Below are 12,742 nucleotides of genomic sequence, written 5' to 3'. Positions count from 1 at the left end.
CGTTTTATGGCTGAATTGGAACAGACTGAAACTCTATCGGTAGTTAATGTTCCAATTTTATTACTCATTTCCTTCTTCTGCTCCTTTTTCTTGCTCCTCGATTATTTATGTTAGTTAATATATTTGGATTTTATTACTGATTGATTTATTAAAGAATTACTAAACCAAGTGAAATGACACATTCTAAATTATTTCTTCATAATTAATCAGAGAGACGGAGATACTCTTGACAAAATATATGTACCTGTTGTGGTTAGTATCTAACCCAAACCTTATAAAAATATTATAGTATTAAATGAATAAAAGTGAAAGAAACATGCTGCTCCAGCTTACTATTATATCGAATATGTTAAAAACATGCAGGCTTCGCGTAAGTCTAATGTTGAATAAAACATAAGAAAAATCGGCATTACTACAGTTTCAACGATTCGTCCATCGATTTGTTATGCAAATGAGTAGATGATCGAATAGGGCGAGCAAATGGCTACATACACGTGAATAGATTGTTTGAAACTGAACGTTAAATTGGTACTTGTACATCGTCCTGTTGCAACACGAGGTACTGATACGTGTGGTGTTTGAATAGCGAATTTATTATAAAGTTTGAATAGTAAATTAAAAGCGGGTTGAAGACTATACACTGAAATGCAAGTGTTACGAACATGTAATTTTAATATGTTTGGACATAATTAATTACTACGTAAATGTTATAATAAATAAAATAGTGCGCATATACTTCTTGTAGATACTGTATATATACTTTCAAATTTTTTATATAACTTATATATATAGGTAATCTTTCATATGACACGCGAGAAAAATTTTGTAAGTGTACAAAAATCTACACGAACCATTGTATATAAATCATCTATCTATAAATCGTACCAAATAATATTCTTATCCCCTCAACCAAATCTTCCGAACAATATCTCCAAACTAACCTGACTCCCAGTACACAGTGTGGGCAAACTTGTCAGCCACCTGCTGCAGGAAGATGCCACTGGCCCCATGTACTCCATACGACAGCATCTGCACCAGCATGCCAACAAACATCACGACCCATCCCCAGCCTCCTTCCGGATAATAATGTTGTTTCAATGTATGCAGTTGCTTTAAATCAGTTAGCAATTGTTTGGAATTGTGCGCGTGGCCGGCGGCAGGCGATTGTTCGTTTCCACTGCACGCGACACCACTGTCGTGTACAGATAATCGTGGCAAAGATCTGCTGTGATATAGCAACGACGCAACAGGGGTCTCGTGCTTTGATTTCTTTCCATTCGCCTCCTTTACGTAGTTCTCTTCGTACGCTAGTCCTTCACACTCTAAAAATCCGGAATATTTAGGCAAATAAGACTTTTCGTAAGAAAGATGCGGTTCATCACAATTTGGACACTTAGTTTGGCCAACGTGTTTTCCGACTTTACGAACAGGCGTCACGTCGTTGGAGGATCGAGGTTCACTGACACAAGGACTTTCCTGGCTCGTGTATGATCGAGTTACCCTCCTCTCGATGTCCTCGCGCCCTTTTATTGTCGGTCTGTCTCTCGTAGAATCGGCGAGTTTACGAGGCACTTCTGCTCGAGACCTTCTCTCAATTGTACCTTCCGCCGTATCAACGATCAAATTCGCGTGATTCCGTGGTCTATATCGAGGTGAAAGTTCGCGTCGATTCTTTTTACCAACGTTCTCTTTCGATCCACGCTGCCTGGTCGAACCTACTAATTTATAGATGACCCCAGAGATCGATGTCTGCGTGTTCTCCGGCTTCTTCCTCGACTTCGCGACCCTCTGTTTCTTAATCTGTATTGAGTTATCGTGCCTGAAGTTTGAGCTGAGCCGCTTGTGCTCAGTGGGAAACTTGTATGCGTCATGCTGTCGGGAACTTTTCGGTTTGTCAGCAAGTTCTGTGGTTCTCGTATTTTTGCTCCTTCCATCTTGAACGAGAAGCGATCTGTTTTTATCTGGATGTTCGTGAACCGTCAAATTTTGTCCTTGGACGTCCTCGCTGGATGTCCTGTGATGGTTCTCCACGACGACGAGTCCTCTCATTCCGTCATTTTTATTCGCGATCCTTCGCTTTCTCTCGATATCGCTGGTGACACTTGAATCTTCCGAAGTCAGAAATTCACAGGGGAGCGATGACTTATTGGCTGTCGTTCGATCGTCGCCGATTTCCAAATCGACGCGAGAGGCAGCCATTATCCGGTGTTCTCAAGCCTCTTCCCATTCGCGTCTTCGTCGTCTTCGCCGTTTTCGTCGTCGATTCTCTGTCTCCTCTGTCTCTTCCATTTCCCCTCCACCAAAGGATCCCCGATTCCTTACTTACTGTCCACCAGAGCGAAAATGCGAGATTATGTCGCGACAGTCAAATTACGTGTTCAATTGCGTTTCATGAATCATCCGGTTGAAGATTTTACAATTTAGACTTGCAGAATGATTTTCAACGCTTGAGCTAATACACATTTTATATAATCTACTTTTTTCTATTTTACAAAACAATCTCCAGTCATTAATTTTCTTTTATATTCATTTTCTTTTCTTCCGTTTTTAAATGCGACTTCTAAACGTCATTGTAGGAGAGGAAAGTTACGATGCATACTTGACAATTGCAACTACACGATTCTGTTACATTTCAATATTATAACAGTAATTAGAGAAATTATCTGACTTAAAACAGAAATTCTCTGGCTTAAAACAAATTCAACCGGTTCGCGATTTTGGTGACAACGTATACAGGACCCGATTTTATACGGCTTGAATACAGATATCTCGGCGATCTGAAGGCTGTCGAAGATACGAGAAGTAAGCAACCGAGCGCGCCACGCTCAGCACGCAAACTGGCCGGAGAACCGCGTCGGCCAAGAATCGTGCGGCTGTCCGCGCGGCCACGCTCGACAGCTGCGCTTCTGGAACCGAAGCCGGAGGAATCCCTCTCTCTTTTTCTAAACCCCCTCCGCGCTGGTTGCTTCAGCTACTTTGTATGTTCGCGGAATGTTCAGGTAGCCGTTGTTCCGATGGCAAAAGCGAAGCAATTGTGCGAGAGAAATGCTGCTTCCAACGAGCTTGTTGCGTAAGTAACGTTCGTCAATTTGTTACTTGAAACGAAGGTAGAAATGTAATTGTTTCGGGAAAGTATTCGAAGGGTTTGAAGAATGTGAGAGCGATACTTGAAGTAATTGTTTGTGCAGTTGGTGATTGAGGAGCTTTCAGAAAAAGAGCCTATAGATTTATGGTAAATATCCAGTGTAGACTATAAGTATTCGAACAACAACTGACATTTAGTACAAATTGGATGCTAGTCCCTGCTTTTATTTCCTAAGTATTTTATTATAAACCTGTTCTTTAATTTATATTCTAATATAAAATAAAACAAAAGTTATTGATTGAGCTTTTAATACATGACTGGCCTATGGCTGGCTGTATACATTATCACTGAAAGTAAGATGTGAACACTTGCTTACTTTTGACTTGCTTACTTTGATTTTTGATTTATAGTGGCTTATGAAAATATTCAAACTCCTTTGAGTTACTGTGGAAGTTCCTCAATTGTGCTTATTTGTTTCCTGTTGGTTAACATATGGATTTGTTATTGCTTAATGATAATTTTTATTAGAGAAGGTTCATAGTGGTTCGTTTGATAGAGAGATTGGTTATCATGGTAAACAAAAAAGCTTTCTTCGTGAGAGGAACGTGTTTAAAGTTATAGCCGAAGCATAGATAAGATATCTCGTGCAGAAAAGCTTGTTGTTCAAGTCGATTCTTCCCACGTAGTTCCATTCGATTAAGATACTTCGTTAGTTGATATACTTTCTTGCGGTATATTCCTTTAAAAGATCGTGATGCAGCTTGTAAGCGTATTTCAGACACTTTATGCGCCCCGAACATGTTTAGCTTCATAATGTACTTTATTAAGCCAGAACTTAATTTTTCTGATGAGGAAAATGAGTTGCAATTTTCACTACTCTATGTGCATTTTTTAATAAACCAAGGGAAGTTTAATATTCCAATAAAGAATAACCTCCTTTCCCTTAAAAAGAAAGTGCACAATAAAACACACAACAACTAAATGTATAATTAAAGAATATTAACCGTAGAAATTATATAAATTTAAATTTGCATAAGCATCCATTGTCTATAAATTGCAGGACATTCAACTGATATTTCTCATAATTAGTACAACAACCAGCGCTTTCTAAAGAAATTCGGGCGGAATATTCAAATGGGTGATAATCTTAATATATTCCTATAATATTCCTGGCAATTTATATAATTTTCCGCATTTCTTGCAACAGAACAGGCGAATCTAAAACGAAACACCACCCACGTCGCCAGAAGACGCTCGTCAATTACCAAAAGCGTCTCCGGTTTAATCTACCCGAGTTGCGTTTCATCCGACGCAACCCCCGTTAGCCTCCATCCTTTCCAGTATCATAGAATTATGCTCAGAGATCTCGGAGATCGTGAGTAATTTTGTCAGACCGAGAATAAAAAAAGACGAAATCACCGCGATGATCCTAACTTTTTCATTTGCGTCGGAAAGCCCTTTCGTTTCGCGGCGTGCTTTCACCCCTTACACACCGAAAATCCCTGCCCATTGTAGTCGCTCGTCTTTACTCGCTTCTTTACTCTCCCCTATTCGAGCGAAATACATACATGAATTTGTGAGCCTTCCGTATTTACCTTCCATCATCCGATATGTATCATTAGCGGACATTAAACGACACGTCGCTGTGACGCGGCTCGGATCATAAACCCAGCATAAATTAAGTATTTTCGCTGTATGGATTGACATTAACACGTTCGTGGTAATAAGCACACTGCGCGACACTAATCTAAACACTTTTACATGTCCTTATTAACCTCCCTATTAGCGTAATTTCACTGTTATGTTGTTTTATGAGATATTAGAAATTTATGAAGTGGATGAGATGGACTGTCTGCATTTATTACGAACGTATTGGATGATTTTAACGTAAATTAATTATTAATAACTACAATAATTCCTTAATGACATACTAATGGTCTAAAGTAAACTAATTTACTGTTAACAATTAATAGACACAATTATTCAAACAGGAGGTTATCCGCGAAAACAAGTCGAATAAAAATAAAAACTCTTATTTGAAGCTATGCTTATGAGAAGATAGAGTTTAAAAATTAATTGGCCATACGCAAATTTGTTGATAATTAGTTCTCCATAGGATGCGTTTAACGCGCACTGAATTAAAGTAATTTTATTACAGAAGTGAATCAAGCACACGCCTACTCAACAGAGCTTTTGCCTGGTTGTACCACCTATTCTAGAACAGTTTATGTAAATACTGTTTTGTAAGGAATATTGTGTTTTAATAATAAAAGATATTTAAAATTGGAATCCTTGATGCATCAAATTGGAGTAGTTTTATAAGAATAGGTAGATCAAAGTAGCAATGAAAGTAGCGATCTGTCGATGTAGATATAACGATAAACATAGTGCCTCCAGATATATTTCCAGCACGTAATTAATGCAGTTTGTAATCTGCTCACTGTCAATCTTTGAATGTGGCTCACATTTTCATGGTCGAATACATGTCCAGATCTAGGATTAAACGTTGATGTAATATCAGGGTTAGACAGGGCCAAATCGTGTTATGTTGAGAAAAGAACCGGCTGCCAGCTATTACACGCCAGGATGACGTGTTCGGCAGGTCTGCAAGAAATCGCTCCAGATCTTTGTTATGGGTTGTAGATTATTATGTTCGCAATAAAACCGTCATTTGCCGTCATTTGCGTACCGTCATTTGCGTCGTATTATATCGTTCGTAGTTTTTGAGTTCTTCTTATTTTAATAAAAGTGAAGATTTGCTCAATAAGATTGCATTACGGTTTAGACAATTTTGCTATTAAAATAACCTGATGATTTTGATTTCAATAACTCTCAGTGCTTCATTGTATAGCAGGTGTTGAGATAATTGAGATAGTTAAGCTTGCCTACTCTTTATTGTAATCGCTCTTCTTTCTATTCATTTGAATGATAGAACTGGTTTGAATGAATGAATAAATTAGTCGAAGTATGTATTATATTGTACGATCTATGAAAATTATATATACATTTATATTTTTCTACGTTTGCTAGTTTAAAGATGTTTATAATATTTTTCAAATATGAATTATTTATATTCTGCTGAAAGGATAATCATATTTCTGATCAGTTAGTACATCCATTTCTTCTGTAAACATTATCAATGATTTATCTCCTAGAAGTAAAGTTTCACTAAAAAATAGGCACATAGATAAAAGATATTTCTCAAGTTGCGAAGAGATAAAGTATATTAACGAAGTTCTCTTAAGCTAAAACTTACATAGAACTCGTCAGAACTGTGAACTTCTTAAATAGACCGCCATATTTTGCAAATTCCGACTGATGGACAAAGGAGTAAATGAAAAACGAGTAGTTTACTTTATATCGACTGCTTTCTTTGGATCTTACACGGTTGAAGTGTAGAGTGCGCTATGATGTTAACTCTGTCCTAGTCGGTAATTCAGGTTAAAAGTCATGTAAATTCCCTAGACTTTTGACGACGTTGAAAGATGTCACTGTATGATGTGCCCTGAGCGCTAGTCGTAAACGCAATGTGATATAAACGTTACCGCGGGCTATGAAACTTAGTATGAGCACTCAGCGTTTATTTTTAGAAACAACAAACGGTCTTTGCATTCGTGATATCGTAATATTATACGAGTCTCTAATGCATTTTATTGCTAACAAAAATATATTTCTCCTTATTATTGATATAAACTTGGAAATATAAAACATTAAATCAAAGCAATAACCTTTAAATCTTTCTGAATTCAAGTACAGGAATCGTCTTGTATTGATTTAAACTTTTTTCATGAAAAGTAATATATTATAGATTTTAATTTATTTCATAAAATTTTCTAAACAATTTTCTAAAATATTTTATATCATTTGAAAAATATTTTGGAATATTCAGTATATAATACAAGGGTATTTGCATCGTATAGAAAGTTTTTTTACGCGAAACATCTGCGTATTTATAATTTCATTAGTTGTATGAGACATTTATCCCTTTTGATGAATGTACTGATTGATACTATAGTATTGGTGCTAATAAGAGTGATTGAGTTTGAAAACTGTGATAAATGCCTTTCATAACTGCCACCGCAAGTTTCTCCTATAAAAACTCTTGTCTTATATGTTGCCTTTAAGAGCACCCTGAAGGAGAGACGTAAGAAATCGAGGAAAACAGAATGGTTAGGGATGAAACAGAAAAATTTCTACTATTAGCTTGAAAACCGAGTTGTCTAATGTAATCAATAAGTATTACGTATTTAATATTTATAAAGTACATATTCTGTTCCTGTATCGCAATGATTTTACAAATTCAAACATTTTTAATTTCAATAATTATCGTCAAGTTATTTCAACAAACCCAGAACTTGGGGAATTTAAAATCTTTAAACTTGTTGCAATTATGCAAATTCGTAATTTTACAAATACCGAAGTCAATAGTTTCTAGTTTTGCAATTTCCATCTTCAATTTGTCAATCAGATAAGTTGGATTGTAAATTTCGTATACTAAATACCACATTTTCCAATTTTCCAATTACCTATTAAATATTATTTTCCAATTATATTAATTATATATATATATATATATATACTTCCTATTGAAATTATCTTTTAATTGGCAAAGTCCACGCGATTGTTTCTACCTCTTGATAAAATTTATAATATAATCATATATATATATATATATGATTTATATATCATATATTTCATATATATATATATATATATATGATTATATTATAAATTTTATCAAGAGGTAGAAACAATCGCGTGGACTTTGCCAATTAAAAGATAATTTCAATAGGAAGTTGCATTCATAACTTGACAGAGGTTCGCCACTCGGTTGCATAACCAGAGAAACCATTTGCGCGTCGCAAATTTTGGACAAGATTGTTAAATCGAACCTAAGCTTCTATAAAGAGGTGTCTTCCTTTCATGTTTCTCCATCAAATATGTGGTTGCTGTAAAATAGATCATGGCAAACCTCTAATTAAACATTTGTTTCGTGTGGTCGTACATTGGAACGATACTAATGGTGCAATAAAAAAGAATTTATGAAAATTGCTATTATCTCTGTGCTACAAGGAAAACTATCACAGATATTATACGTCAAAAGCGTTACCGTAAACTTCATCGAAAATAAATCCTCCGTTCCATGTTTGGGTATCTCATATTTCATTCTGCACAATTTCACGTCTCCCGTGGTTAAAAGGTGTATGTGGCTAATAACAGTATATCACTCTCCGAATATACTATCATAACTTAAAATATTTACAGCCAACGATTCTTCCAAAATGGTAACAACTAATCCAAATTTAAGAGCGTGCGATTCTAATAAAAGTAACCGTATTTCCTACAAATACATAAACAAAGAATTATCCTACTACATTGTCTATAAAACGCATTCCACATACTACGTGCCAACAAAACACAAATTAACACGAATTCTCCCTGAATTGCAGCGCGATAATGTGACTCCCTCGACCCCCACTCAAAACGAGCATCTGCTCCATATGATATAACCGTCCAGATCAACCCACCAGTAACCTACGCTTTTCATCAGCTATACACCATCAACCCCAAAATCTCCAAACAGAATAGCCAACTTTACTATGTTTACTTCTGCAAATACACATTTCGCAAACTCACCGGCGGTATGCAGAGGATGATGATAAAACTTGACGGTGGCAGGTAGCGCGAGAGTGGCCGGGATGGAGAGTTGCAAACCTGGTCCCAGCAAATGTACCAACGTGCTAACGACCGTGACCACCCATCCCCAGCCTCCTTCTGGATAATAATGCCTCGACAGAAGTCGCCTGGCTTGCACCTGTGGGCTGCCGTTATGTGGATGACAGTTCTTCTCTTCCGTCTCTCCTGCTGCTTTTTGTTTCTGCTCCACCTTCTCCAAACGAACGTTTTCGTGTTCTTGCTTGGCGCACGGATCCAGAAGCGGCCAGGATCGAGCCCGCGATATCGACATCACACGCACGCTTCTATTCACCTTCGGACAGACTACGTGCCCGTGTCGTGCACGCTCGCTTTTCTCGCTCGCGCAACCCTTCGCGCGTGCATTCGCGCTGGCTCGCGGGACCACCACTTGCCCGGTTTCGTCAGAAGCATGCTGTCGATCGTCTGGAAGGCAGCGTACGTCCTTGTCGTGCGTCTCTTCCTGGGGTGATAGTAGTGCGAGCCACTCGTTTTCTCGCGCAGATAATCGAGTTCTTCGTGTCTTCGTTCCTCGAAGAGAACCGTGGGACGCGCGCCGCGAATTCCTCCGGATGCCTCGCACGGAAAGCTCTCCCCACCTGTCACGACTCCTTGGCTCTCCACTGATTTATCTGCGAGGATTTCGACTCTCTTAAACCGCTTGTCCCAGCTTTTTTTACGAGCGACTGTCTGACGATCTTCGCGGTCGAGCGCGTTCACGGGTTCTCGAGATTTTTACCCGCTCGTTGCCCGGCTATTGGAGAATGGGGGTGTATTTATTGTGTGTATAAAAGCAGACGTTTTTATTTGGTGCGTGTGTACGTGTATTACGGAGTGGTATCTTTATATTGAATCGGATATGGAGAAATTGTAAAAGGAGTTTTATAGGGGTCAATGAAATATTGTAAACTTGAAATATTGAAATGTTGGCTTCTAAGGCATCGTTCGTTATAATTATCCACTGCGCCATTGTGATTAATATTATATTATCCGAGAACGTCAGCTCGAGGAGTTTTATTATACTTGAATTGTATTGAATTTTGTTGCGATGAATTTTTGTCAAATACTGTAGTATTTTATTTGGAAATTTCGTATCATTCACGATAGAAAGTTATTTTCTTTATTAATTTCCGTTATCTTTTTAGGAATATATAGGCGAAATTCTTTTCCTTCGAAATTCATATACACATTTTCTTATACAAATGTACACACGAAATAGAAGTTTTATTGGAAATATCAGAAAAGAATAATCATATAGTTTAAAATTCTATAACTCGCAACAAAGTTATTGGTTGCCTAATTATATCTCATCTAAAAATTTCCATTATATCCAAGAAGCTATATGCACTCCACGATTATCAATTCAATACAGCATTCTACCATAATTAAATTCATTCCAACTCCCAGACCAAATTCATTAGCATAAATTATGATAACGGTTGCTCGATTCGATTGTGCGCTCTCGAATGTATCAGTGACCGAACGAATAAAACGATCGAAGAAGGGCAACTTGGTAGTTTATGCAATATTCGAGAAGAAATCTTTCGGGAAAGTTGTAAAGATGAATCAATCGAGGCCTCAAAATGAGAAGTTGTAAATTACTTCGATTCGTGACGAATCTTTTATATCGTATCATCGATCGATCATAAACTTTTGTCATTTTAATGTACCTTGGCTTAATGCTCGATTTTTAATAAATTTTCGATTCTTTGAAAACTTTGACAATAGTTATTACGAGGCAAAGCGCAAGTGGTAACTGTATGAAGAGCGAAGTCGCAAAACGAGTTCTCGAGTGTGAAATCGAACCGAATAATTTTCATAATCATAACAAATTGATACCATGCGCGCGTAACTACCATAAAAAATTTCGACGATAATTAAAATCGTAATTAACGGATTTTTCTCCCTGTTTGGCAATTTTATGCAACGTACGAAACCTGTGTAGAATTTGGGAATATCGTTTGTTTTAAAATGCTTAATTAATCGCAATTCGGAGAAATTTAATTTATTTGTCGGATTGAAAATTTGTTAATCCTTTAATTTGTTATCCGATCTTTCATTTGGTTCTCCCTGTTTGGTAACTTTATTCAATGCATAAACTGGAAACCTGTGGTCGAATTTGGAAGTTACATTTCTTTAAAATGCTTGATTATGAAATGTTATTCGGAGAAACTTAATTTATTTGCTACATTGAAAACGGTTGATGTTTTTGGTAGAATTCCTTGATTGGTAGGAAGGATTCTGAAGGAAGTATTATGACCGGGATCTCTCAGGTTTTATAAACACGTAATTGAGTGCCTCTGGCCAGTTGCACTTTCCAGGCTTTTAAGTTTATGAACTATATGTGTACGTTGAGAGAATATTGAAGTTTGTGTGTTATGAACTCGCACGCCCACAAGGATCTATATCATTGTGAAAATCTATTGCCTGCGCACGGCTGGCATTTTTCAGCGAGAAAGGTCTTTATAAACCTTATATTAATAATATAAAGTAACCACCTATCATTCTGAATCTTATCATTTGAGTTTCATTTCTCAAACCTAAATTTATCATATATATATATATATATATATATATGTACCAATTTTGAAAAATTAAACTTGGAACGATAGTACAGTTCTATTTAAAAACAAATACGAAAGTAATTAATTTCCAAAAAATAAATCAAACTAAATAGGATCACTCGCTGATTCTCAATTTTACCAAAATCACATACACGTGCTACGATTCGAACTTTCCAAACGAAACCGCAGCTACGGCGGTAGCTAACGGCTACTATAACCACATCTAAACTTCAATCTCGCGGTCTAAAAACTGGAGTCAGTAAATTATTCTTACATAAACCACAACCTCAACGCATCACATTGGCATTCTCAATTTCCCAAACTAACAACGATAAAAACAATTACTTGCTGTTCCCAACTTGTTGCTATACCGCCGACTTCTCAAATACCATCCGGTGATCTCGAACTCCCTCAGGCAGAAAATTCACAGTAAATATTCCCTGAATTACGATTAGATACACGTGATCGCGTATTAGGTTCGCATTAGAATCTTTTTCTCGTCAGAGAACGATCGTTCGAACAAGGCAAAACGAGACTCGAAGATGTGCAAAGCGCAGTGTATCGCGCGGTGTCGGCGACTGATGCTACTGCGACGAAAGCCGGCCTCTCTCCCTCTCTCTGTTTCCACTTTTGCCCCTTCTTGTCCCGACTTTGCACGAGCACCACCGCTGCCCGTGTGCCGCCTTCAACGAGAGCGGATCCTTGCGTGGCTGCAGGTATCGTTCGCCGATTTTGCACCTATGCTTGTGTTCCAAGATCTGCAATCGACTATCGGCCAACTATACACGTTTTTGCAGACCTTTCGTCGATCGCGGGTGTATAGGCTACTGCCTCCAGCGATTTTTGCACTGGTTAATGGTCGTTGTAAAGGTGGATAGTAGTATAAATACTTCTTGGAGAACGTGGAGTTATGGATTTATGAGAATTTTTCCTTATAAATGCAACAGTTATTTTAACTTGTTAACTATATAGTCGTAGAAATAATAACTGATGGAGCAAATTAATTTTAGGTAGGTGGATTTGAGTTATTGCAAATGTAAATGTAATATAATTTATTTCTAATAAATGGAGGATCTATAATTGACATGATTTTTCTAATTAAGAGGTGTGGAATTTAGAATCGTGGAAGAATTAGCTGAGATCTTGAAGCTTAAATTTTGAGATGGGAGATTTACAAGATCAAAAATATGGTAATTTGATAATTGAAAGGATGCAGAAATATTTTAGAGTCATATGCTCTAAGAGTAGAAGTATAAAATTTATTCAAATATGGGACAGAGAGAGATTATTTATTTTGATAATTATTAACACCATGGTACTTTTGATAAAATTAATGTTTTCAATGTACTAAATTTGGAGATTTAGAATGTGGAATATGATACTTATGTGGTATTTTTAA

At 37.0% G+C, this 12,742-nt stretch overlaps 1 protein-coding gene across 2 annotated transcripts in view; it reads right to left on the bottom strand.

The window, feature by feature from the left end:
* Positions 1-11,910, bottom strand: part of LOC132910628 (monocarboxylate transporter 2-like) — a 42,995-nt gene extending 31,085 nt beyond the window's left edge. Inside the window, exons 1-2 of one of the 2 annotated variants that reach the window (XM_060966425.1) lie at positions 11,689-11,910; positions 8,723-9,411 (exon numbers count right to left, since the gene is read on the bottom strand). In XM_060966425.1, coding sequence (XP_060822408.1) covers positions 8,723-9,053 — 331 coding nt within the window. In that variant the 5' untranslated portion in view covers positions 9,054-9,411; positions 11,689-11,910. Of the gene's footprint in view, positions 1-941; positions 2,908-8,722; positions 9,412-11,688 lie in introns of those variants that run through there. The other variant, XM_060966424.1, reaches the window with a different exon arrangement.
* Between the last annotated feature and the right edge of the window lie 832 nt (positions 11,911-12,742).

The sequence above is a fragment of the Bombus pascuorum genome, chromosome 9 (genome assembly GCF_905332965.1).
Source record: "Bombus pascuorum chromosome 9, iyBomPasc1.1, whole genome shotgun sequence".
Lineage (NCBI taxonomy): Eukaryota > Metazoa > Arthropoda > Insecta > Hymenoptera > Apidae > Bombus > Bombus pascuorum.
The sequence above is the reverse complement of the archived record's forward strand: the minus strand, read 5'-3'. Positions and strand labels throughout refer to the sequence as shown.